The following is a 27,808-nucleotide window of genomic DNA, read 5'->3' as shown; positions in this document are numbered from 1 at the left end:
CCCACCACCATAGACGAGGTCATCAACGAGCGCAAAGGTTGCCGGCTTGTCTATGGTAGTGAGGGCCGTTGTTGGAGCCCCTACCACCCGATCTTTAGATCAAAGAAGTTCAAAAAGGAAAAAAAAATTGAAAGATTCAGAGCTCGATCGGAGGCAAAGGGCAGTGGTGGCCCCGATCCAGGCCACCACTGCCCAGACGGCGTCGCTAGCTACCTCGAATAGGGATGTGGTGGCCTCGATCTCGGCCACTACCAGTCTACCACCACTTGTCTTCGATCAAACTTCGAACCCCTCCATGCCCCTTTCTCTCTAATATTCTGGCCAAGATTTGGGAAATGAGTCCAAACTGCAAAATCAAAAAAGTTTAGGAGCACCGCTGCAAAACAAAAAGATTAAATTCAACACTTTTTTGACTTATTAAATTAAGCCAATTTTCATACTGTATTACCAAACAAGTTTAACTCAATTAAGTGCTAAATGATTAAATTCAGCATTTAATTTGAGTTATCAAACACAATCTAAGTAGAGAATAAAAAACAAAAAAACAATTAATTGCTGCTAAGATGACGATTTAATTAATTTGCAAGAACTGACTGCGATGGTTCTATCATGCGTGCGACATTGGTTTTTGCTTTTATATTCATCACAGGAAATTGTTTACAAATTATTTTCAATAAAAAATTAAGTAATTTTATATTAAAAAATAAAAATAGCTCCATCATAAAAAAAACGTAAATGTATCTCGTGGAGGTATAATATTCTTGGTCTTCTATAAGTGGGTGGTTTAATCAATCCATACGGCTCCAATGAATTTATGTTTTGATGGTTGGAAAATGGGAATTTAATTAATTAGTCATTCCCTGTTTGACTTTGATTTCTCACCTGACGATCATGTTTGTTGCGAGTTTGTAATATTTACCCGATTGTCGAGCACTCTGTCAACAAGATATTGGCATTCAAATGCTATTGGAAAGGGCAAAATTGCCTCGATTAGTCATATTCATATATGATGAGAAAACCCCCATTGGTCAAGATAAAATATTATTAGCTGAGGTGTCTCAGGTACCTTTCCTAATTTTAATTCACATAAAACTCATTTAATATGCTATCATCTATCAATTTTCGAGAATATACTGTCGAGCGAAAGCAAAATGTCCCATAAAATTATCAACTATAGACATAACTCACAGGATTAGTGATATAATCATGACGTCTCAAAAAAATTTTTATTTTTTATTTTTATTTTTTTAAGTACAAGCTATCAATTGAGAATGTTAATTTTATTCGAATATATGGTTTAATATTTGCACGAAATGCTTACAAAGTTACAACAGGTTTTGAATTTATGCATTTAATTTCATGTAAAGACTTTCCATACACCGACAACTTAATTTGATAATTGCATCACATCTTTTGGTTAAGTGTCCGTTTTATATACAAAATATTTCTATTGCAAAATTGAACTAATAGTACACCAAAAAAAAAAAAGAACTAAGTATACGTCTGGTAAGATATATATTAGAATTCTTGGACATGATATTATTACTATAGAGAGTATGTATTTATCCAATATATATATATATATATAGACAGTATATAAATTTGCATGGAGTGGAGTACGGCATGTATGTCATGTCGAAACCTTAGTAATATGACCAAGCAAGATAAGCCTATAGATTTCAAAAAGCATCAACTTTGGTCGCACAATGACCACGAATTATAGCATGTGGGACGCGTACTTTCCCCTAGTCCACCCTTGGACATGGGATTCGAAAGTTGAAACCCTAATGGTACGCAGGGGCGAAGCCAAGATTTTTATTCGGGGGGGCAAACTTATACGTTTGGGGTAAAATTTAAAAAATTCAAAGTTCAGAGGGGGCAAAGTACTAATTTTATATAAAAAAATCTCATACTTTGGGGGGCAAAAGTTAAAAGTTTCAAAGTTCAGGGGGGCAATTGCCCCCCCTGCTTCTTCATTGGCTCCGCCCCTGATGGTACGTGTTGATCGTTTTGAAAACTTTAGCACAGCCGAACTAGACTGCAACCTTGGAGAACCCGACTTTTAATTAGCTCGTTGTTAGTTTCACTTTGATCAAGCAAGACAAACCTAGATTTCGAAAAGCATTGGCATTGTTCGCACAATGACCACTCTTGAAAAACCTGATTTCTAGAACATCGCGAGTTCCACCCCGATCTTGTCCGTTGCACAGAATCAGTCTCATATGCATACACACGATCGATGGAGATGTGTAATGTAGTCCATGATCGATGGTGTCTTTTATTCTCCTTTGGGGACCTTGACAGCTCAGTGGCTCCGACCCCATCATCTTCCCACCCCCAATGTGCCTCCTTGTCGTTGAGGTGGTTGCACAAGTAAAACACTAAACACCAAGAGAGAAGAGAGAGACAGAGAGACAGAGAGAATATAAAGAAATAACGGGTAAGGTGGTTTGGTGGTTTAAAAGGTGGTTTTCATGGAGATTTTAAGGTCGACTGTCATATTTGAGATGGAGGCCTCTCCTCCGCTTTTGCCGCGCAATATTCGTTGCCTTGCCCGCCCTCCCCTCACCCACATTCTTATGAATATGTGTGAGGTCCATATCTCTTTGTGGGCCCTTTGTCCTATATATCTCTTCTGTTCTAGCTAAGCTAGGTGGTCGAAAGAATTTTGATGATAGTCCCGGCTTGCGATACACGGGTCTTACGTAGATCCTCCTTTTCACGATGTAATAGCTCGTTTGGATTGCAAATATAATTTTAAAATCACAACTTTAACCTAATTCTACCAACAATAAAACAAAATAACTCATACAAAATCAAAGAGTTTGGCCCCATTTATATCACAACAAAACAAAATAGCTCATACAAAGTCAAATGGTGAGTCCTATTTATACCACTCTTTTTCAAAATCAAAATCTGATTTTAAAATCCTACTTTGAAACCAAAAGCAGCAGTAAATGTTTATTGAGAAATCGGTTGTTGTCACATAATGTACGTGGTTCGCTTCTAGGTATTGAGTCGTGTATAACGCTCCATTCCCTTCTATTCTTATTCTATACAAATTGTAGTAACTTTTGTATTCCTTCTCTAATGGGAAGTTTTCACTTCTCTTTACTTCATACTTTTGCTTAAAATGCATCTAATGTTTCAAGCCCATATAATCAAACATCAAAGTTATCTCTACTAATGGATAGTCCAATCGCGTTTGAATTAGGCTGTCATTGTAATAACTTTCGTTCTTGTATACCCGGGACATAAGCCCAAGAAAGAAGAAAAAACACTACGAATTTCAGAGGCGGAGTAAAAAAAACCCCAAAAATATCACTAAACAGTAGCACTCCTACACCAAAAGCCGGATGCTGATGAAAACGTAGACCAACGGGAAATGCAATGAACTTTGTGCCAATCAGTCTGCACACGAATTCCCCTCCAGATAACTATGCACTACTTGCACTAGCCAATCCCGATTAATGAGCACCTTAATCAACGCTACCAAAGGCGAAAATAAGCTTTGTATCGCGGCAAAAGGCAATGGAATCGATGCCGTACATAGTTTCTTCTATTATCTCCGGTAGTTGACAGATGGTACGGGTAATAAAATCTTCATTCATAATGAATGTCAAAATTTGATTCTTTATGCAGAATTGTCTGAATCCTCTATTCCGGAAAAAAAACTGTCTAAATACTCTTGCTTTATTAATTTGATAACATTTTCCTTTACATGATATACATTTTCCATTCTAGCAAACTAACCGTGACCCAATAGAGCGGACTTACGTTATAAATGTTGTGGTAAGTACATTAAGTCCTCGAAATGCCCCGACTTTTACTTGCAGCTTTGGACCCTTTACCGGGGCATGTTCTTCATGTCCTACCACACCATTATATATTATCATGACTTACATTGCCCTTTTACGCACACCTTTCCTCACTGTCTTCTCAGTTCCTCATCTTTTCCATTATCCTCTTTCTCCCTCACCCGATCTCTCTCTTCACTGATCTGCACGGCCAACCTTCCATAAAACGAAGGCTTTTCTTTTTTCAATCTGGTTCAAGAAGGAATTAATGCATCATTAAGAGAGGACTCTCAGCAAACATTCAACCCGATTGGTTCCACTTCTGTTGATGCCACGAGACATGAATCTGTCCATAAATGGTCAGTCCCAGGTTCCCCCAGGCTTCCGCTTCCATCCGACCGAAGAAGAGCTCCTCCACTATTACCTGAGGAAGAAAGTCGCCCAGGAGAAGATCGACCTCGATGTGATCCGCGAAGTTGATCTCAACAAGCTCAAGCCGTGGGATATTCAAGGTACATAATGCACATTCGAGCAGTCATGCTGCGTGTATGTACCTTATGATATTCATTCAGCTTCTCCTTATTCTTCTTGTTCTTCTTTGGTTGCTTAGAGAAGTGCAGAATAGGGTCGACGCCACAAAATGATTGGTACTTCTTCAGTCACAAGGACAAGAAGTACCCGACAGGGACTCGGACAAACCGAGCGACTGCAGCCGGATTCTGGAAGGCGACAGGGCGCGACAAGATAATCTACAGCGGGTTCAGAAGGATTGGGTTGCGGAAGACCCTGGTGTTTTACAAGGGGCGTGCTCCACATGGACAGAAGTCGGACTGGATCATGCACGAATACCGGCTAGACGAGACTCCAAGCATTGATCCGAGTGTAAGCCATCTTAAACGCTCTTTTCTGTTGACTGTTTAAATTTAGATCATGGAATGAAGTGTCATTGACTTGATCACATATCCCCGTTTACAGACAAGATAAAGCAAATCATAGTATCCTACTATCCTTGACAACATTATTGGAAGAGAGGTTTCTTTTGTTATCCCGGGTCGAGATAATTTTTGACATCCGAGCTATTAACAACAACTCATTGATGCATATCATGTAATCTATCATAGAATATGTACCGTACAGCGAAACACATATAGTCTTTCAATCTATCTTGTCATATAATTCACTGTTGATATTTTCAACAGATTCATAGATTCTTAGACTTACTGTACAGAATGGAATATATACAAAAAGAAGTATTGAATTTGATTGAGATCTCCGCTAATTCCATAACTAATCAATTGATATTCTTTTTTCAAGGTCAAGCTCTGTCCAAAAGTGGAACTTAACTCACTTTCAAAACAAGCATATATATGCTTTTTGAAGTAAATTCAAATCCATAAAGCACTTTTATTAATAATATTATCATCACATATACACAATCAAGTCAGATAATCTTGTTCATCACTCAACATATTCCTCTCTTGTTCGACACCAAACAAGCTATATGAGCTCCCTTTCTTTCCTTTTTTTTTAAGTAAGATTACAAGGTGTTCTTAACTTATTAATGGAGACTAATTTAAAGTCCGCTGGTAAACTTCGTTAATTAACAACATAATTTGTCATCCGTACCACACCTTACGGTTAAATACTGTTTGTTCATCTTGTATTTTCCTTCTAGTAAAATAACAATGCATCTTCATCAGCTAGCTGATAATATATTGAATTATTGAATTTTTAGGCTCTGAATCCTACAGTCGATCAGTTGAGTACAGAAGAAGGATGGGTAGTATGCCGAGTTTTTCGGAAGAAGAACTTCCAGAAAACCCTAGACCACAGTCCCAAGAGCTCATCCTCCACCTCCATGGACTCAAAACTCATCCACAACCTCAGCACCACAAACAACCTTAATATTAACAACATCAAAGACAATCCTAGCAGTGTCCTGGACCAGATTCTCCTCTACATGGGGGAAAGAAACAGTGCGTGCAAGATCGAGACTAGTCAACCCCGAATGCCTGTCACACTCGACCCTTCCGACTACTGCGACACAGTCTCCAGCATCAAGCTTATTCACCAGCCTCTGCCCGACCTCCACGAACGGTTCATGCACCTCCCGAGGCTCGAGTGCCCAGCAACCCTCCCTTCCATCTTCCCCACACCACCACTTGATCAACACAACGTCCATCAGCCGTTCGATGAGTTGACTGATCATAATCAAGATCAGTCAACGCAGTCACTCACAGTTGGAGACTGGGCTGCGTTCGACCGGCTTGTTGCTTCCCAGCTTAACGGCCAAGCAGAGACACCAAGCGACTCGGCCTTTGGACTCCAGCTAGCCAATGAAGAAGAGGAGGAAGAAGAAGAAGAAGATGCCAATGAAGGGCAGGTCCCATCGATTCCGAGGTTCAGAATAAGCAGGCCTCATCATCAGAATCTGCAACCGTACAACGGGAACGAAAACGCCGATTTGTGGAGCTTCACCAAGTCTTCATCGCCGCAGCCATCTGACCCCTTACGCCACTTATCGGTATAATCAACCATAGAAGCATTCAAAACCATGTCATAGATACAGTTAAAGTCACGATCAATAAAACTCAATATAGTATACGTTTGAAAGAATACATGATCACCATGTATATTCTAAATGATTACAGTCTGTGATTAATCTTATCATATCACATGAATAGAATTAACATCTGAATATTCTAATTCGTTCTGAAAGTAAGTTGATGGCACATATTATTGAGTAGGCCTCAATGGACATTTACACAGGACTTAGCATAAGTAAAATTATCACGTTGATATTTTTTTAAAGATTAATTATTTCTACGTGAATATCAAATGTGTAAAATTGGCTTGTTTTCTCTATGATTTATATCCCGACACAAGAATCTACTTACGATGCTATATGGACGAAAGATCGTAATGCATAAAATCTTCTAGTTTGAATTGATGAGATTAATTATGATGACCCATGTCGACTAATTACTTCCCATTATACATATGTCCCAACTAAGATAATTGCATTGGCATATTTGTCAAACAATGCCAACCATCGTAGATACATGCATCTCATCTTCAATAACAGATAAATAAAATCAGTCAAATCTGCCATTCAATTCAACATATGCCAATATGTACGTTTTGCATGATACAGTCTCTCCACCCGATGGTAATTATGTCAATTTCTTACCCACAGCTGAAAAGATATTTGAGAAATTTCAATGATGGCCTGGTGCTGACTTTAGAGAAGGAAAAAAGAGACAAAAATATTAATTAATCATATTTTGTGTACCAACTAGTTGGCCTTTATGGTCACGTTGGTAAGATGTCATTTTTTCTATAAGAGGGCAAAAAAAAATAACATATTAATTATTTATTTTATTGATAAAGAGAGTGTAGAACAAGAGTGATAAAGAGAGTGTAGAACAATGTACACACCTCCTCCTGATAATCAAGAGATTCCGAATTTGATTTTTGTGATTGATTATGACTTTTTTATTTACCTTTTCATTTCTTTGTACTAAATTCATTAACCTCTTCTATAATTATAAAAAGAATAATTATATGATCGATCAATCCGTTAGTGTGTAATATCATCCGTGGAACATTTTGGAGGGTCTTTCCGTTTTCTTACCTAACGAACGCACCCATAAAGCTATAAACGACATCTCAAAAGGCAGCTTCCTTTTAGGATTTTTTCTGGAATAATTCTCTAACAAATCGAGGGGACGACAGAACTCAGAAGTGGAGTGTCGCACGTATCTCATGTAATATGGTAGTCATCACATCACTATTTGATGGGGTCTCCGTCGATGAGTACATAGAAATTCAATGTGTAGTACCGGGTAGGCCCAACAATCTAGCGGCGTGAATTAACTGAAGTACTGTACCAGTGGAATATTGTATAGTTTTTCATGACAAAAGAGAATACATAGGAAATCAATGTGTAGCTAAGTAGTTTGGAGAAATATTTCTATAATTGCAGCAAGTCGATGACGCTCCTCGAAAGTTGAAACAACCCGATGATTTTTGAGAAACTGCCCGCGATGATTAATATGAAAAATGACATAAATAACTGATCTTTCGCTAACTGATCAAGGGCTCATTAATTATTGATTGCATATGTAGCAGTAAGTAATCATCTTTTCTAGAAGCTTTAACATCCCATTAGGTGAAAAGGATAAACGGAATCATCTCCATCTTCTAAAGTCATCTCAAAAAATTATACATGATGAAAGGAAAATTATTGCATTCGCCGGGTTTCTTTTTATGCTAAAAACAACACTTTTGCCACCCTTTTCTGACTGACTAATAAAATCTCACCCGTTAAAAAGTAGATAAACCAAACTAATTTTACATTTACAACCATATATCTTATTCTTTCGGTAAAATTATGAGGTATTCGCAGCCTATTTAGCTGAAATAATTCTTGTTCGATTGGGTGTCGGTTTTTAGATGTATGAGTCAAGAATCAGAAAGCTCAGAGACAAATTTATATCGCAAATTGTTGTTAGTATTATTATTGGGTCATTGACTATCCCAATTAATAAGAAAAAAAAACAAAAAGAAATATATAAACGGACACACACCTCTTCTCCTGCCGACTAGAACTCGAAAGAAAAACATGTGATTAACTTTTCGTGTCGAGCTAGGCCACCCTCTGATCTCCTGTCCTGTGTTAGGATGATGTTGCTTTCTGATCGGACGACGCTTTGCCTAGAAAATTCAGTTTGTTTTTGGCTGTATTTGTTAGGTGAGGTTACATCTCTGGTTGGAGTTTATCAGCAGAATCAATTGGAGGAGACCAGCATTCCTCTCTTCCTAATTAAATTCACGATTAGAAACTTATGAATAACAAAAATTGTTAGTATAATACGTGGTTTAAGAATATCCGTCAGTTATCTAATCAAAATCAATCATGCGTGTTTAATTACAAAATTCGTCGTTTAAATAACCCGCGATGTTAGCGCACTGGGGCGGTTGAGTATGTATCGGACTATACTGCACATGAAAGAGGTTTTAGGGCCGATCCCACCTTACTTGAAAATAGGGATGGATATAGGAGTTTTTATAGTTCAAGAGACGAAACTCAAGAAAAAGTAAAGGAATAGTAAAATTGTAAAACGAAAGAGAACAACAAAATACAATATTTTCATGTAAAAAGATAATATCCACACGGAGTGTAAAAGGCACCTCCATACATGCGATATTAAGTACGGTGTATATGCTTGGTGCCCTAGAAGGGTGGGACACCACTTAGTCCCTAAAGAGAAAAATGCACAAAAAATAAGATTGAGATGGACATGTCTTGTTCCTCTGTCCGACAAGCATAAGCAATTTACATTACAAAAACATATATTAGTACTTATAATAATCTTGTCATCCTAAAGTTTCCCAGCAATATTGTCCCCAAAGCTTGTTCAATTGTAAGTTTGAAATTCGCATGGGACAAGGAATTTCTAGAAGGGGACATCCTTAAACCTGCCTTCGAAGAGATTGAGGTATTGAATAAAATGAAATATAATGTAAGAAAAATGGATGTAGTTTTCATAGAACCTATAGGGAATGAAGCAACATTCAATTGGGCATACGACCACAAATTAATATCAGCAGAATTCATCACTTTAGGGGGCCCAGTCTTCATGTGGGGTATGCCTACTCCCAAATCAAAAGAGAATGAATGAATGTCCATTTACTACTACGCAGCTACGCAACTGATGGATATGATAGCTACGTTGGATGGCAGATGGCACCGTGTCATGTTACCAATCTTGACTTCTGCTTCACGTGACTTGATGTATTATCGTAGCGAATTTAGCAATCTGGCGGCAGTTTTATGTTTCAAATGGAAGAACAGAAATGCAAAGGATCTTGAAACACAATCATGCTAACTTATCAGACATGCTCGAAACCTGGAATATTATCATCATACGTAAGAAGTCCTTTAAAGTTCATCGTTCTGCAACAGATGAGGCACTCGGTGGCATTGGCTGTAGCAAGAATTACCACCAGTTTAGGAGCATCAAGAAGTCAAGAGAGTACACTATGATCGTCGGTTGTACTGCAACAGATTGAAATGCAGCAATGAACAAAACATATCTCGCTTGACATGGGTCGAGTAGGATTAAAGAAAGCTTTGAGGATGCCACCCAGCAGACAATCATTTTTGCAGCTGGTAAATGTAACTTCATGTGCATGCTTGGTTTAACTCCACCAAGGTGATCTTCTCGCTATGCTTCTTTCACCACAACTTCTCCCTCCTCACATTCTATTGCCACAAGAACATATTACATGTATTGTCGCATTGCGAGTTGCAACCAGACAGTCAATGGATCATCTCGAGTTTATATATCACAGGAAGCATTTAACTGATAAGATCATACAGAGGGCCAGAGTCGTACATGCTTATAGAGCGTTCCCGCAATAATTGCATCTCTGTAATGAATGTATTGCTAAACCAAACATGATAAAGCAGGGCATGGTAACCATTGCCTTCCAAGGAACGAGCTTGAAAATCCAACTGCATTGGTAGTGTCGCTTGCAAATTGCTACTCAATTACACTGTATACTTAAGAAGAGCAATAACATTGCAACTAATATCGTTTATTCTTCAGTTGCATAAATTGTGTGCATTGAGATGCCCAAAACCGAAGATAACGCACAAAGACACATTCCGAGGATTGAGACAGAAACTTCATTAAACCATTTCCATTTCTAACATGCCATGTAAAAGCGTAATATTTGCAGACTGGATATCCTACTATTGTGAAACCAAGCTCAAGCACGACGAACAGAGCTTAGGAAGGTGGCGAATAAATCAACCAGGACTATGCTCAGCTACGAATCGGGCATAAAAATATCATTTATTGTTCAGTTGCATAGACTAAGTGGCTTGAGATGCTGAGAAAAACCAAACAAAATACATGAAACCATATCCTTGGCATTGAAACAGAAACTTCATTAAACCATTTCCATTTCAACCATGTAAAAGCATGATATTTGCACACAGGATATCTTACTATTGTGAAACCAAGCTCGAGTAGAGCTTAGGAAGGTAGCAAATAGAACGACTACGAGTAATCTCAGCTACAAATCGGGCATAAAACCAACCCGTTCTCATTACACTTGACGCATCTGACCACGACATTCCTTGCGCTACTTCTTCTCCCGCCTTCCACCAATTCATCTCCCTCCTCTTCATCTCCTTCTTCGCCTTTTGAGATCACAACTTTGCAGCTACCATTGCAACGAAAACATGGGAGGAATCTCACGCCCCCGCATCCCTCACAGATCATCCTGACCTTTCCCTTTGGCAACCCCTCGAGCAGCTCCGCCAGCTTCCCTTCCTCTGCTATCCTCATCACTTCCTCCGCCCCACCAATGTACCTTCCCCTCACAAAAACCCTGGGCGGGACCAACAACTCCTTCCCCTTCCCTCTCATCAGCTCCCGTAGCTCGTCCCTGAACCCGCTATGCATCGAGACATCCCTCTCGCACACGGCCACCCCGAGGCCCTCGATTGCGGATCGGACAGAATTGCACGCCTCGAACGAGCTCCGGACTCCCCGCAGGGTCGTCGTGTAGAGAACTACCTTATTCTCCCCGTTGGACGGGCAGAGGAACTCGAATTTCTCCAATACCGTCGATTTAGTGTTTCCGAAATTGGGATTGCAGTTCTCTTTGATCGGCAGACTCAGATCCTTGAATCTTGGGGGTGGGAGAGGGGAGAACCGGAAGCTGTCGGCGGTGTCAAGGCCCGCCATTAGCTCCCACGAGTTGATCACCTCGGGCTCAGGCCGAGCCGGGCAGAGCTCGGATTCGGGCCGGACGGGCCTGAGGGGCCTCGGATCTGAGAGCGGGGAGGGGAAGATGGAGCCGAGGGTGAAGCGCTGGGGAGGGGTCGGTGGAGTGGTGGCGGAGTGGTGTTGACCCGGCTGAGGCGGGTCCATGGAGAGGAGGCCGTAGGTGGTGGAGGTGAGGGAGACAATGTGGTGGCCCAGCGCGGCGCTCCCGAGCTGCGGGAACTCGTCGTCGCGGCTCAGCAAACTCGAGGAGACACAACCCATTTCTCGATCGGCCCCTGCGCGGACAAAGTTAGCGACTTTCGATCTACTTCTTCAGCTAAAAACTCGAACTTGAAGCGACAAAGCGAGAGAGCTTGAAGATGAAGCAAAGGACTTCGATACAGGAGATGACTTTCAAGCTCAATAAATTAATGTCCTGCCGGCGAATCTAATCTATGGAAAAAGGAAGGAACCGAACAGTGACTGCACTCTTCATTCAATTTTCAAATCCCATGGAACGCAGAAGAACCGCTGAACTGTTTAAGAGAGAGAGAGAGAGAGAGAGAGAGCGGTAAAATTTGAAATTCTTCGCCGGAGCTGAAATCAATGACGGGATTCCCGGGCAGTGGGCCCAACTTCTGATTTATGGGCCTGGTCCCACTTATTGTAGAAGCCCATGGGCTTTCTCTTAGGCAGTCCTCCAGCCCAAAAATAAAGAAAGGGACCTTAATCCAAGAGTTGGGAGTTGGGACCGATGAACAAATGGACGATTAGACTGGCCTAAACCTAAGTAGAGGGAAAATTGGGGTTTGAAATGGCGATACCCTAGCTTGGAGCTCGAGGTTCGCGCTCGATTTCCGTTGGTATTTTCTTTCTACTCGTCCTCCTCTCTTGCCAATCGGGTACAATTTTGGTAGGACAGAGGCTATGGGCGATGAGTTCATTGCGTACTGAAGAGAATTATAAAAGAATTACAATACTGCGTTTTACCGAGCAACATATCAAGATTATGTTTTTTTTGAAAAAACAATAATTAAATTTTTAGAAGAACAATGTTCAACGGATAGGGCATTGCATTTGATGGACCATATTATTTTAAGACTAAAATATGCATATTTTTAAGACCAAATTATGCATGTGCATTAGGTACAATTTGATAGGAAAATGTAAAGCGATGGGGATGGATATTCCACTAGAACTAGGAGCTAAGCTTTTAGTCAGTAGGCAAAAATAGGCCATTGGGCTAGGATTTGGAGTCCATTGAATTCCTTTTGACAGTCCACTGAATAAAAAATTGGAAGAACCAAACTGCCCTATCCCTAACCCAATTAATAGACCATCATAGGAACTAATTAACCAATCCAATGAAGGTCTAGATCCCAATTATAGGAGAGAATGTGTCCACATTGGTACAGGGCTGCGCCTCCTTCTCTACAGCAATTTCAATAATTTTATATTTGCACTATTCCTCGTGCAAAATCAACAAAATTATCGGAAGTTCTGATTTTTTCCCCTGTTGAATGAATTCCATTCCTGCTTCGATATCGTTATGTTCATGCCTGCCACAAAGTACTTCCCATAAGTTTTAAATTTCTATAAGATTACGTTTGGTACACTAGAGTAGAGATGAACGAATTTGTTTCTCGGTGAACAAAGGAATGAAATTTGATGGATATTTCATCTTTTCACTCCATTTGCTCTCTATAACGAGTTGAAAATTAGAGCCTTCCATTTTAATAGTTGTTTTTTTCTTCAATTTGATGGAATGACAATTCTTTCATAAAACTTAAGCAATTAATGTTCATTTCATTATTCCATAACTAATTTTCATACAAGTACCATATAATTTCTTTTACGCTCTTATATGTCTATACATATATATAATGGCATCTAATTGGTAAAAAACTTCGCTCTTTGAATTGTACTCCTTTATATATGTGTTCAAGTTCAATACAAAAATGAGCAAAAATTCTCCTGATAAAATTATATTTCTCTTTGGGGAACAAATTAGATTCGAATCTGTTCTATTTCCGGCATACCAAGCATGCCCTAATTAATTAGTCCACTCATTAACATCGCAGTTTGTTTTAGTACCTCTTAGATCTAGTGGATGTTTTGTTTTGGATATTTCGATGATATATATTTGTACAGTTCCCTTGAATTATTTGAGAGTTACCTTATCCTGCTCTTTTTTTTTTTTTTCTTTTTCTTTTGTTAAGGAAGGCTGAGCAGTCTTATCAAAGCCCCAGCTCTCCCTTTTGGGAAAAAGCAAGATGCAACTCACGTTCCATAACATGGAAGGCTTCCTCCTTTTGTTTGTTTCGGATAGTTGCTGTTTCCCCGGTTAAAAGCTATACAATGAAATGACACTTCTCAAGTAACTGCATATATGTACTCCTCTCACATCTCACGGACTTACACAAATTGTTGCTCTTAAAAAGGAAGACATCAAAGCAAAACCCCAATAATATATGTTCGGTATATAGTTGAGGTTTGTCTTGAATTTTCCAATTGGATTGATCTACTAATTGTAAATCGCGAGAGCTGGGAGATGAGGGGCATCATCTATCTCTTTTTCGGTGTGTACCATAATATTCCAAAATCTAATTATCTCCGACTAACTCAGTTCGAGTCGAATCGATCCATTAAGAAATAAAGTTATCTCAATCAATGATTTTCTCCATCCACAACATCGATATCTTTATATATATAAACAAAGTGCATACTTGCACTTAAAGTATCGAACTCATATTTGAAGATAAGTATGTATAGCTAGATGATTAGAATATACATGTTATTGAATCGAACGTAAGACAACACGGGATCGCAGCTCGGGTGCATTGGATAGTAATATGAACGTCGGCACGTTTCCCTCCATCGCTTAAAACGATAAAAAAAAAGGGGTTAAAAATAGAAAGTGGAAAGGTTATCTTTACGTGCCATTGATTATTTAAGTACCCTTTAAGAGAATATATGATCTACGGTCACATGCAGCATCACATGCATCAAATTATTACTCCGCATTCCCATGATGTATTAATTGGACGGTAGATTTTTTTTTTCTTTTGTTAAAAAAAAATGGCCCAGGCAGTACTACGTTTAAGTGGGTTTTTCAAAGCCACAACAGTCGCACACTATTCACAGAGCATACGCGTGTCTTGTCCTCTCTCGACTCGTTAGGTTTGGACGATGCGGAATCACACAATAATTATAGTCTTGCTCTCGGTTTCTCTTTCTCTTGGCATTGCATAATAGGACTAACTACTTTATCCAATTTCAATAAACGCAAAATCATGTGGATACTGATAATCATTCATTAGGGACCTGTTTCTTAGTACGTGAATCAATTATATCTCTTCCCACAAAATTTCCCTCTCTCGATGTTATGTCAAATCGAACTTTCTCTATTTCCACTTAACCACCTTAAACCAAAATATCTCTGTCTTCAGTGGCCCCCCAGCCATTTGATATCCCAGACGCAAAGAGATGTGGGACATCACCCAAGTGGATGCTCAGTGCACTGCCGAATCCCTTTCCAATTCTTTTGCAAAAATTTGCATGAACAAAAAAAATTAAGGGAAATAAGTGGGCAAAAAGAAAAAGAAAAGGAGCAGAGCTTCATTTTCGTTTTAATGGTAAAATAAACTGAAAATTCAGATGTAGTAATAAACGGACAAGAGTCGATTTTGGAGTGTGTAGGAACAGCGTTTGACCGGTCAACAGGGGGAAGGGGGGAATGAAGCCAAACGTAATTGTCATCCCAAACGGGGAATCCCTTAGATACGTAGCTGTCTGCATTATAAGCCTATACCTTTGCCAATAGAGGCCTTCGAGGACACAGGTATATACCTATATATATATATATATATATGAGAAGTATAATATAATTAAGTTAATATATAGATACGTACAGTACACATGGGTGCATATTTTTAAATGCATGCCAAGAATACCATGAATTAACTCAATTTTCTTACCCTTATTTATCAAAAAAAAAAAAACTCAATTTTCTTATATTTATTTACTCAGTGGTCTGCATCCCCTCAGCTGCACTGGCCTTAACACGTGATGCCATTTACACCTCCGCCAGTTCTCTTATTTAATACCTTCACACCCACATCAATATTACTATTGAGGAGAGTCTTTAATTCCATATGATATTAAATACATAATATATAATGATTGAGAGAGCATGGGCTTAATAATAATAATAATAATAAGAAAGGTTACATTGACATTGTCTATATAGAATACTTGAAGTTCGCAGGGAACGGTCGCATTCCACAAGCCATGCTATATATATCCATTTTATTACATTATTATTCATGATTGACTAAACGCACTTGGCATTCCTTCCCATATTATGGCGGAATAATACGACTATAACGACTCTCTCAACTATGACATCTCTCCCGCGTTGATACTCTATAAGCCTTCAGAGCCTTGGACATCTCTTGTTCTCCCTTGAAACTTAAAGAGGTAACGAATTATTCACGTCACTTTTCAATTATGTTATTCATACATGTCATTGTTTGTTGGCTCAATTTTTATTTTTTCTCATGTCAAATTGAGTTTTTCTTACGATTATTCTTTTTTTTTTCGATTGTAAAGAAGGCTTAAAGTCTAGTATAATGAAAGAGAAATCGTAAATAACTAATAAAGCGGTACAGTTAGTTTCACTAGATATCAAACATATAACCTCTAGATTAACGGCCGAAAACATGTGCCACTGCACTACGCCCTCTTCTGATTACAATTACCTTTTGATGAACAAAAAACACATATCAGTCTTGTTTTACTACACCCGACATCTGTAATAAATGGATTGGGGGTGATGGGAAATTAAAGTGAAACTTATAAGAAATAATCTTAACTTCATAACATGTCACGCCATCATTTTTCACAATGCAGTCATGACTGAATCAATATTACTGTAGTTGGACTCAGATAGAGCCTTTTTCATCAAATTATATTATTCATCAATGATGTGCACATTTTTCTCTATAGCAACAAATAAAACTCGTAAGTTTGGTGACAAATATGAGAATCGAATATTAAAGAAAATATAAAATTTGCTACCAATAAAAGAAAATATAAAGGGACGTCAAAAACCTTAGCCATATATAGAATGGAACATGGTCATGATAACAAATCCTATTTCTCAACGATGTATATCTCTCTCAAAAAAAAAAAAGAGTACTATATTACATACATAGAGAGCAAGAAATTAGAAAAGCCTAGGAGGGATCAGGCATAAGTTATCGATATGGAATCAAGAAATCACTAATTCAATTCTCACCTTTTATACGAGATTCTATAAAAAAGAGAAAGAAAAATAAGAAAAAATGAAAAAAAAAGGGCAAAGGAGCTTTTGGATTCTAGCGGCTGCATTGAAATTCCCTCTCCTCACTCCCTCACTCGCTCTGTTCCCAGGGGACACCGCTCAGCAGAGCACTCAGTCAGTCTCTTCTCCCTCCCTCCCATACATTACATTATTTAACTCATCAGTAGAACAGTTCATATCATAAAACCAAAACAATAATAACAAATAATTTCTCTGACACGACTTCTTTTTTAATCCGTTACATAAAAATATATTTTCAGTTTTCACCCGTTTCCCTCCCCCCGATGCCCGCTAGAAAACACCCAAAAGCTTGATAACCCCAAGCAGCAGCAGCTCATGCACAACACATACATTGGATAGAGAGAGAGATGGGGGGAGGGAGAGAGAGAGAGAGAGCTTTCTTTTCTCTGTATTTAATAATTAAGGAAGCACAACCATAGTATATAGTACACTGTCTGTGTATGTGTGTGTGTGTGTTTCCACTCTCCACTCACTCACTCTCTCTCTCTCACTCAATGATAGTTGGCTCCTCTCCTCCTCCTCTTCTTCTTCTTCTACTACTACTCCCACTGCTCCTCTAATGGTGAAAGCAGCCCATCTCCTCCTCTGTGCTCCTCTGTTTCTTGTGTGACCCCAGCTATGGGAAAGAAGACTGGGTGTTCTTCCTCTTCTTCCACCTCTTCCTCCACCACTTCCTCTTCCTCTTCCTGGCTGACCCTCGTGAAGAGGGCCTTCAGGTCCCCCACCAAGGATAACACCGACAAGCGCAACGGCAGACGGCGAGAAGAAAATGCCCATGAAGACGAAGAAAAGGTACAATCAACACGACCATCAATCCTCCAACTTGCACCGCATTATATATGTTCTATTGTCGTTGTCGTTGTCGTTATCATTGCTTAGGGAAGCTTACACTTGATCCTAACAGTGTTCATTATGAAACAAGGACATGTGTTCATCATGTTGTTAAGGAAGGAAGATGTTCTCAGGGGCTCGTTCGTTTAGTTGGTTATGTTCTTGTTTTTGTTTTCATTATTTCCCCCTTTTTCCGAGCATTTTCTGTGTTTTCCATTTCCTGGGATGCGCATCAGACATTTATGACACCACTTCACCACTTCAGGGGGGCGATTTCCATTTCTCCAGAAATGGACGGGGACTTGATTTTCCATATCTTCATTTATCGGACATCTCTTTCCCAGTTGTCGTTTTCCACAGTCCATCTCTGATAAATCCTTACCGAGTACCAACTGGGAAACAGGATTTCCTTAGACATTAATATATATATATATATATATATATACTTTTTTTTTTGTTGCAACGGAGGTACTTAGTATATCAAAATAAAAATCCTAAATATCTAATAAAATGATACGGGTAATTTTACTGGATATCGAACTTAAAATTTCTTGATTATTCTATGAGAGGTGCGTCGTTGCGTTATATTCTCTCTTGATCCGTAGACATTAATATTGATAATGATAACTTCTCCATTACCAAACTAACTAATCCCGAAAGGTTGAGTTTCTTGTCGAACCAATTAATTCCTCCATTTGGGTCCGTTCCTCGCCTAATGGGTTAGGCCTTCTTTCAGAAGAGGGAGAAGCGAAGATGGCTGTTCCGCAAGTCGAGCTCTAGCCAAGCTGAGGCCAAGCCAAAGGCGGAGACGTGTGCAACGGTGGACCCCGTCATAGTGAACGAGCAAAGGCACGCGATTGCAGTGGCTGCAGCCACAGCTGTGGCTGCCGAAGCGGCAGTGGCAACAGCACAGGCGGCAATGGAGATTGCTCGACTCACTAGGCCAGCCACCAACTTCTCCAAAGAAAACTGGGCTGCCGTCCTCATTCAAACCGCTTTCAGGGGTTACTTGGTAAGTCCAAAGCTCGCAAATGGAAACTGTTTTTCGTCTTATGGCAAACTCTTCCGTTTAGAAATCCTAATGACTGTAGTTGGAAGTGGTTGAGTGGTATTTGGAACGGGGACTGAATGTTATTATGATTCAGTATTTTTCGTAATCAATGTGAGATTCAATTCCATATTTTCGTGTGAAGGCAAGGAGAGCTCTGCGTGCCCTTAAGGGCTTGGTGAAGCTCCAAGCCCTTGTTAGAGGCCACAACGTCCGGAAACAGGCGAAACTGACGCTCCAGTGCATGCAAGCCCTCGTGCGAGTGCAACACCGAATGCGGGACCAGCGTGCGAGGCTGTCTCACGAGGGTAGCAGGAAGTCCATGTTTGCTGAATCTAACAACCTCTGGGAGTCATCCTACCTTCAGGACATACGTGAGAGGAAGTCGATTGTCAGTGTTTTTTTTCTTTTCCCTGTTTTTCTGTTTCTATGTGCACAGCAGAAGTATATTCTGATGCAAAACACGACTTGGTGATTGATACTGTGACCGAAATTCTAGTAAAACGCGGTCGTTTCCTTGATGGGGCATTTTACTTCATACAGTCTAGGAACACGAGTTGCGCAGCAGATTTCTGGGATGAGCAGCCGATCAACGAAATGGTCGATATTGAGGCGATGCTGCAGAGCAGAAAAGAGGTTGTGTCGCAGCGAGAAAGAGCACTATCGCGAGCCTTTTCTCAACAGGTCTGTTCTTCCAAAATTAATTTGTCCAATAACCTATTTGCACGCTGAATTATTACATGCGGATTGGATGCAACAGGACAACCTACGACTCATATCGTGGTGTTGCATTCAGTTGATTTCACAGCAGGCATTAAATGTAGGACTCAGTTAAGGGAACTTCTCACAAATCCTAGTATTATATTAGATGTGGAGAACTCAACGTCACCCGTCTCTCGGGGATGAAAAGGAGTTTGAGGAAGAGAAGATCAAGTGGCTTGACCGGTGGATGGCAACGAAGCAGTGGGAGAGTGACGGTAGAGCTTCGACCGACAGGAAGGACAATATCAAGACCGTCGAGATTGACACTTCTCGGCCTTATGCAGTGCCGAGAAATGGCCGAAGATCAGCTTCCTATCAAAGTCACCAGCACTACTACAACAGACCTGCGACCCCACAATCGGTTGCTTCTCCGCTACATCGGGCCCACCAGAGCACGCCCCTCCACCAACATTCCCCGGCAACTCCTTCTCCGTCCAAGACTCGGCCTATCCAAGTACGATCGGCGAGCCCGCGATGCTACAGGGACTTGGAGAGGTGCTACTCGGCGGCCAACACTCCAAGTCTAGCTGCCTCAACCAATTACTGGCTTAACGCCACTGCTCACAGGAGCAGTACTGGTGGGGCTGGAATGGCTCCGATTTCCACGTCGATCCCCAACTACATGGCAGCCACTGAATCAGCCAAGGCCCGAGCCAGATCCCAGAGCGCCCCGAGGCAGAGGCCATCCACGCCCGAGCGAGACCGGGTAGGCAGCGGCTCCTCTGCAGCCCGGAAACGCCTGTCTTACCCTGTCCCTGATGCTCAGGGAGGATTTTACGGGATCAGCGGCACGAGCAGCTTCAGCCAGAACCTGAGGAGCCCGAGCTTCAAAAGCGCTCACTGCAGCTTTTACGGGATGGAGCAGAGATCGAACCTGTCATGCTACACGGAGAGTCTCGGGGGCGAGATCTCCCCTTGTTCGACAACCGATCTTAGGTGGTTTAGGTGAAGCAATTACTATGTATCCTAGGAGAGACAAATCATCACAATTCTGCCCGCGACGACACAGCTTGATTAGGTCCCTTGTTAGGCAATTTGTTCTTTGTTTGTTGTCTTAGTTGGTATTAACCTAGCTACTCAGCGGATGGAAGCAATGGTTGGGATATCTAATGCTCAGTTTGAAATATCTACCGGTGAGCAATGAGTCAACGAACCAACTGATGAGCGTAATCATGTCGTATGCCTCGAGCCTCGACTGATGCGGGGCGGTAGTGCGGACCGTCACATGAATGAACAATATGCTTGCACCCAACAATGCCTTGATTTAGTAGATTGGGTTTGATAACACCAATGTTTAGGAATGCAAGAGATTCCTGCTGTCGAGCTGAGCAGATGCTTATAATATTCCAAGCATGGGGTAAAGCTGAGAATATTTGTTTGTGTTCCCCAAGACAAGATTTGATTTTAATGCGTTAGAAGCAAGATCTGCTCGAGAATGTGAATACAGAGAATTTATCCAATTACATGTCCCAATTTATTTAAGATTAATTAAATTGCCTAAACTCATCTTGATTAAGCTGACACATAGTCTGCAAGGAGAATAATTAATCCAATCCATTGCATGCCAACTCCTTTTCTGTCCTTTTGCTCTGACAGCTGCCCACTATCACATCACTTTCCAACTCAACATTGCATTTTGTAATTTGTATGTATGGCATTTTGAATCTATGTAGTCCCTCTTTTTTTTTTTTTTCTTTTAAATTTCTTTTTCCTTTTTTTTGGGAAAAGCTTGTTTTTTCCCATGGTTATTATTCAATTGCATATAGTTACAACAATCTATATTGCAGCTTCTTGGATCAAGTTTAGGACTGCATTCGGTAAAAAATTGAAGAGTATTGGAGCTTGATCCCGCAGGCTCCAGTTTCTCGCGTCGGTTTCTGGAATCAAGTTCCCTCGCTACAAATTATTGAGAAAGCTGAGGAGTGGAATTGTCGTATAGGATGGAACACATCGTGTAGTTTTGCATTCCAGTTTGGCATACCAGAGTACTCGAAGTTCATTTGCATCGGCCCTCCTCGACATAAGCAAAGCTAGTTCAAGAAGATTTTGACAGCTGAGGGTTAAAGGCTCCCCCGGTGCCACTAGGACAGAGACCGGGAGATTGTGGGCCTATTCCAAGACCATATTTTGAACCCAAAAATTGTAATAGCCCATCACCGGACCCGACATGTACTTGAACATGGTTGTCACAGGCCCATCATCGGACCCTGGCACGTACAAAATCATGTGTGAAAGAAGCTCATGGGACTATCTTCCAGAAATTTTGGTGACACCGGTATTTATGAGTTGACAGACAGGTCCGTTTCTTAGCGCCGCAAACTATCAGGTATTCCGCCATATTCAGTTACAGAGGAAAGTTCTGTCCAATCAATAACAGTATGCATGGCTTTTCTTTGGTTGTTAAAAGGGGTTGCTTATGTTCAGAGACACCTAACGGATCTTTGGTATTCTTGCGGGGAAGGATTGCCAGGAGAACTCTCTAGTTCAGAGAACTACGTATTTTCGAGATGGGACTCATGAAATCTCTTGTTCAACATCTGTGCTCATCGGGAAATGATTGGACATCCGGGATGAATCGATCTAAATTTGAGCTTAAGATAAGCTAATTGCTCCCAAAACCTTCCCAGGACACACCCTTTCTTTTCGATACGTCTAAGAACAGTTGTGTCAACTGAATGGACTGTCAGTCGGATAGTATTCAATGTCTTCGGACATGTATGAGCCTCTTATTATATTGCGAGAAGTAATATAAGTACTCTAAATTGATAAGCAGTAAAAAGCCGCTCTTTCATGAGGCGGCGAGATAAATTCAGAAATACTAGGATGCTTGCAAATATTACGAGGCAGGAAAACACAAGAAGGGGAATAAAGTGCTCTAAATTCAGTAGCAAGTTAACAAATCGTAGAAACAAAATGAATCAACAGCTCTCGATGTTCCTTGCAAGTTCGTGTCAGCTATCTAACAGAGGTTTTATGTTTCAATTCAAAACGATTTTCCTTCTCTTTGTCTCGATCATTCCCATCAGCTTTTTCCTTTCCAGAGACTGACCGAGACAGGAGGAGAAGAAAGTTGCCGAACTGCATTCTCAAAAGGATTTACTTGTTACCTAACTGTTTTACCTTAAGTTCGTCCATTAGGAGTCAGGACAGGTCACTTGGGGATGATTTCCCAATGCTTGTTGTGCCAAGGCATAAGGCTTCGGCAAGTGGCCCGCCGGGGCTCATCCAATGGGGCCTCGACTCAACTCTCCTCTCACACTCCCCAGTACTACTGACAATATTAAGCCTGACTCCAAGGTCCATTTGCCCGACACTCTCCCTTCCATCATCATCGCCTTCCTCTCCAACTTCTCCCCTTCCACCGAACATGGCCAAACTTAGAGATGATACTGGTTCCCTTTTGGATGAAGAAGCAGATCCCTTTGGGCAGTTATGACCTTCCAAAGAGGCCATCCCAAGTAACAAGCTACACTGGTCATTCATAAGGCCTCCTCCTCCTTGGGCTTGGAGTTCTTGGTCAGGCCCATAAGAGCTCAGAGGCCTATGCCGTTGTTGCTGTTGCTGATGCTGATGAGGTGGGTGCTGCCACTGTAATTGGTCTGAATTGGGAAGAGCAATTACTTCTCCTTTCATGAACCACTCCAAGCTCCTTCAGGAACCATTCAATTCACATAGTAAAATTAGCAAAAAGTTAAAAGTAAAAAAGATAAAGCAAGGGAAGAAGTTCAATTCAATTCAATTCAATTCGGTTGGGGTTAGAATAAGGACAAAGCACTGGGCATTTATTGGCAAGAAACAAGAAGACAAAAAGATGTGCACCATCACTTCGAATACAACCAGTTTGGATAAGCACAAGGGATGTAATTTATTATTTCACAAAGAGAAGAATGACTGGCTTGCATACATAGGAGTTCAGGAACCTCTCCTGTTTGCACTGTGGGCAATTCCACTCAGTTAAAACAGTCAAAACAGAGTTCTCTTAAAAGATAATAGATTAAAAAAAATAAAAACCGAGGTTTACATGAAAACAGGCCTGAAAGCTTACCTTTTGTCCTTAGAAAACAGAAATTTCCTGGCTTAATGCATTTGAGACCATAAATTTTCTGGGGAAGAGAAAGCAGGGACTAAAATTGGTGCTTTTGATCCAAGAAGGCTAACATAATTAGTTATTTAACAGTATATAATAAGTGAAAGCATTTGCGGGAAAATGTGGCTATTGAGTACATAGGACTTACAGAAGAAAGCAGGCACTTGCATACTGTAAATAGCTGTGATTTAAAAACAGTAACCATGGAAAGAAAGATTTCATCACCAGACAAAACACGTTGTTTGAGATTTGACAAATTGTCATCACCCACCTTATAAGTGCATCAGATAAATGGCAAGACTTAAGAGAGAAAATCATACTTATTATAGCAAATGCAAATATATGTTGAGCAAATCCAATCCAATGAATGACTAACCTTGGAGTAGCAGAGACCACAGCATGAGAGAACTCTTTCTGGGTGTGGTAAGGAAGTAGATGAGAAAGGGACTCCTGACCGGTGACGGACGAACCAACGAGGGTCGAGTCTCTAGATTGCATAGGCGGCTTGATAGCGGCGTTGTTACTGAGGAATTCCACAGGCTTTCTTGAACGGGGACGGTTCTTATGTGAGTGACGCTCGCAGTACTTCTGGTGCGGAGCCACATCCCTGGAGCACCTCCATTTCTTACCGTCCGTTCTCTTGCATCTCCACGGCTCCGGATCTGAAGATGATGAGCTCGAATTCCCTGCCAAAGAAAAGGAAAAACCCATCACTATAATCATCATCATCATCCATATGCAAAGTAACAAGAATTCAGGCCACGTTCGAATTGAAGAAGCCACAAAAGCTCGTTTCCAATTCATGTCACCGGTACGGGACATGGCCTTGCGGAGTGGTAGTTTTGTCAGAAAAAGAGAGGGAATATACGAGTCCAGCCGAGTGTGGTGTTTGATTTCAGGGGCAAGAGGAGCTGAGGAGGAACAGGAATAGAGGCCACCATGTACTTGAAGATCATTGTCTGCCTCTCCAGTTCTTCCCTCTGCGCGAGTGTGAAAGCTGCCCTTGGGTTCCCCATCGTTTCTCCTACAAAACCCAATCCTCAGATTAGATCAAGCCAACAAAAAAATGTCATCTTTTACAAACCAGAGACATCAAGAACAAAGCTTTCTCAGATTGCCATGAACCCATCAGACTAAAACTCAAGAATCCATAAGCATTTTCTCATCCGACAGCACCGAAGTTCCTAACAAGATGTCCATTTCGCCCCTTATATGAAATTCAAATGCTACCACCAGCACAAGATCCAAAATTTATTGTTACCCTTCTCTCTATCTCTTTTTGTTCCTCTACAATCTACATGACACTTCAGCTTTATTGATTAATGGCATAGAAAGGAAAAGGAAAGAGACATTTTCTTTTTATTTATTTATTTATTATTACCTGGGGAGGAAGAAGAGGGACTGAGGAATGAAGTATCAGCGAGAGCAGAAGCAGCAGCAGCAGCAGCAGAGGAACTAAAGGGAAGAAGAGATTTTGTGGCAGCAGCAGAAGAAGAATTAGCAAAAGCTGAACCACCACTACCCTCTCCGTAACCTCCGAAACCAAATCCACCTCCCGTTTCCGTCAATTTCATCTTCTTGCCATGGAACACAACATCCTCAAACCCGACCCAACGAACCGGTACTCATGCACGTGCCCAGTCTGCAACCGACTCCGTTCTTCCTTCTGGTGACAGAGGAAAAGCATCTAATCAAGAACTTGGGAAAGATGGTTTATATGAGATGGGAGCCTGCGGGTGGTGTTGCCGTGAGACGGTGCCGCCTTTTTGAGCCATAGATGGACAGACTATACCATGAGAAGACTTTTTGAGGGGGTTTGCTCTCTCTCTCTCTGTGTATGCTTTTGCTTGCTTCCTTAGCTTCCAACATTCACAGCCCCTCCCTAATACGACAACCCCATTACTCTCTCTCTCTCTCTCTCGCTATGTCTGTCTGTGTAGGTTTGTGTCTGAGGACAGATTGTGACACCATGAGGCCACTTTCTCACACCCGTCAAGTCTTCTTTAACTTTAACTCTGTCAAGAATTTCTCCATGACCTTTATAAATGTTTAGATTACTTATCTAAAAAAAAATAAAATTACATCTTATTAATTTTAACACATATTTTTTCTTAATCTAAAAATTCATCAATTATTAATTTGATATCAATAATAGCACGAATTCTATTTTTTCGATTGGTGGGCCTCAACGGCAACCGATGCCGGCCCAATTGCGGTTGCTCATGACGACAAATATTTTCGATGACCCCAATTACGTAGCCGAAAATAAGACTTTCACCACTTATCTCCTTCATTCATTCTCGATTTTGCTTTTTCTTTTTTCAAATTCGGACAATGAGGGCTTCATCGGGCCCACCGTAGCCCCTATAAGACAACTGGCGACCTCGGCTACCTCGATCGAAGGGTGTGGCTATAAATTCTCGTTTAAATTAAAGGAAAAGTTAAAGGGTGCTAAAATTAATATCAAATTATTAGTTTGTGCATTTTTAATTCAAGAAAAAAATTTATATTTTTAGGTGAAGAAAAAGAGTTTAAGTCAGTAAAATTAATAACAAATTGATAAAATGTAAAGAGTTTATATTTTTTTAGATAAGTAACCTATGCTGATAATGATATGGCCAACTCCCCTTATGTATAACATATTGACCAAAAAGTTTATTAACGGATCATAAGATACCCATTTTCTTGTTAAAAAATATAGTAATAGTAACGAATCGGGATCCTTTTAGGTTAGATATAATGTAAAAACAGTTTCAAATGCTCATTCTAATGTTACAGTGAGGAAGGGATATTGATCCGACCTCATTTTGTGACGAACAATTTTGAACTGCAATTCGTATTGCAGAGAGAAACTTCCACTGAAAAAAGGAAATTTTTTTTTTACTTTTTTCATTCTCTCATTCTGGCATTATAAAAGGAAAGGGAGATTGACACAGGATCTCGCGATGAATTGGGCAATAAGTCATATGGATTATGGACATTCAAAATGAAAAAAGTCACACCATGACGTCTGCCGGGACACCAAAATAAAAAATAAAAAAATTTACAACACGTGAAATCCCATTAGCGGAAACCGAATATTGGGATTTTCTCAAGCTCATGGGAGTTATGCCCTTCCTTCCCCTTTGTCATTTTCAAGCCATGTTTTCATCATTTGTAACTTTGACTTTTCATCCCCTACGGCAGCAGGAGGGGGGGTGGGGTTTCTGCTCTGACTTGTTTGACCCCGGTACACCGTCCTCGTCAGCAGCCATTTCCGCCGAGTAACGTATTCTATATTACCTACCGTCCATCATCCCGCCGTTAAATAACGGAAGCAGTAAAAGCCCCCCCCACCCACCGACCCCCCCGAGAGAGGCATCGGGAGTCGCAATGATAGAGAAAGAGAAGAGAAGAGGAGGCCCACTTCGACTTTCGTGCACTATAGACTCGAGAGAGAGAGAGAGAGAGAGAGAGAGAAGAGGGGACCATAATGAAAATTGGGGGGTTGATGTGATGCCCCAACTGATATCTCATCCCCACTTCTTCTTCTTCTTCAATTCAATTTCACATGCCAATCTCTTTTCCATTAATACGGAATTCCCCCCTCCCCCCGGACCCACACGAAAACAATAATCTCTCCTACAAAGACAGGAATCTAATTCGGCATCGATGTCCTCGACCAAGACTCCCGACAACTATCGAAAGGTTAGATTGCTCACGTGATGAGACTTCTTCGTACTTGTATCAGGGCCATGGAAGAAGTAGCGGTTACAGCAAATGTGCGAGCTTTTCATAGGCCCGGGAGCAGTTTGGGCCACAGAAAACAGTTGGGAAGGCCCATCACCTCATTGATGAGGTTATGGCTCACCTCCCGAAATGAGTATGGAGGAAATGCTTAAAATTGACATTCCACCAGGAGCAATGAAAGTATGAGGGAAGCGTGAAGTAATCACCATTGAGGCAGGGAGAGGTAAGAAAGCACCCCTACAACCACCCGTGCAACAAGTCAAGCCAAATACAAATGAGAGTTTTGACAATCAAGACCGGAAGGTAATTGCAGATCATAGATAAGCCGTCCAAAAGAGAAATCATCAGGGATGTAAAGAACAAGTGCATAGAGTTCGATAACTTATAGGTGAACCGGATAATACG

The 27,808-nt window shown here is 40.7% G+C and overlaps 4 protein-coding genes across 4 annotated transcripts; 2 read left to right on the top strand and 2 right to left on the bottom strand.

Moving 5' to 3' along the window:
- The first annotated feature begins 3,825 nt into the window (after positions 1 to 3,825).
- LOC116192752 (NAC domain-containing protein 12-like) lies at positions 3,826 to 6,505 on the top strand. Its single transcript, XM_031521391.1, has 3 exons — positions 3,826 to 4,309; positions 4,408 to 4,679; positions 5,533 to 6,505. Exons 1-3 carry the CDS (start codon positions 4,126 to 4,128, stop codon positions 6,325 to 6,327), a joined length of 1,251 nt encoding a protein of 416 aa, XP_031377251.1. The 5' UTR covers positions 3,826 to 4,125; the 3' UTR covers positions 6,328 to 6,505.
- A 4,136-nt stretch (positions 6,506 to 10,641) lies between these two features.
- On the bottom strand, positions 10,642 to 12,147 carry LOC116194797 (uncharacterized protein At3g28850-like). Its single transcript, XM_031523692.1, has 2 exons — positions 12,060 to 12,147; positions 10,642 to 11,877 (listed from the first exon to the last, which is right to left on the bottom strand). Exon 2 carries the CDS (start codon positions 11,861 to 11,863, stop codon positions 10,880 to 10,882), a length of 984 nt encoding a protein of 327 aa, XP_031379552.1. The 5' UTR covers positions 11,864 to 11,877; positions 12,060 to 12,147; the 3' UTR covers positions 10,642 to 10,879.
- Positions 12,148 to 17,284: 5,137 nt separating this feature from the next.
- On the top strand, positions 17,285 to 20,872 carry LOC116193315 (protein IQ-DOMAIN 1-like). Its single transcript, XM_031522135.1, has 5 exons — positions 17,285 to 17,738; positions 18,514 to 18,789; positions 18,971 to 19,216; positions 19,369 to 19,509; positions 19,694 to 20,872. Exons 1-5 carry the CDS (start codon positions 17,565 to 17,567, stop codon positions 20,534 to 20,536), a joined length of 1,680 nt encoding a protein of 559 aa, XP_031377995.1. The 5' UTR covers positions 17,285 to 17,564; the 3' UTR covers positions 20,537 to 20,872.
- A 1,481-nt stretch (positions 20,873 to 22,353) lies between these two features.
- On the bottom strand, positions 22,354 to 25,604 carry LOC116192610 (growth-regulating factor 8-like). The gene is made up of 4 exons (XM_031521204.1): positions 25,056 to 25,604; positions 24,543 to 24,698; positions 24,051 to 24,360; positions 22,354 to 23,236 (listed from the first exon to the last, which is right to left on the bottom strand). The coding sequence occupies exons 1-4, from the start codon at positions 25,246 to 25,248 to the stop codon at positions 22,729 to 22,731; spliced, it is 1,167 nt and encodes a 388-aa protein (XP_031377064.1). The 5' UTR covers positions 25,249 to 25,604; the 3' UTR covers positions 22,354 to 22,728.
- Between the last annotated feature and the right edge of the window lie 2,204 nt (positions 25,605 to 27,808).

The sequence above is a fragment of the Punica granatum genome, chromosome 1, assembly GCF_007655135.1.
Source record: "Punica granatum isolate Tunisia-2019 chromosome 1, ASM765513v2, whole genome shotgun sequence".
NCBI lineage: Eukaryota > Viridiplantae > Streptophyta > Magnoliopsida > Myrtales > Lythraceae > Punica > Punica granatum.
This window is presented reverse-complemented; position numbering and strand designations above follow the sequence as displayed.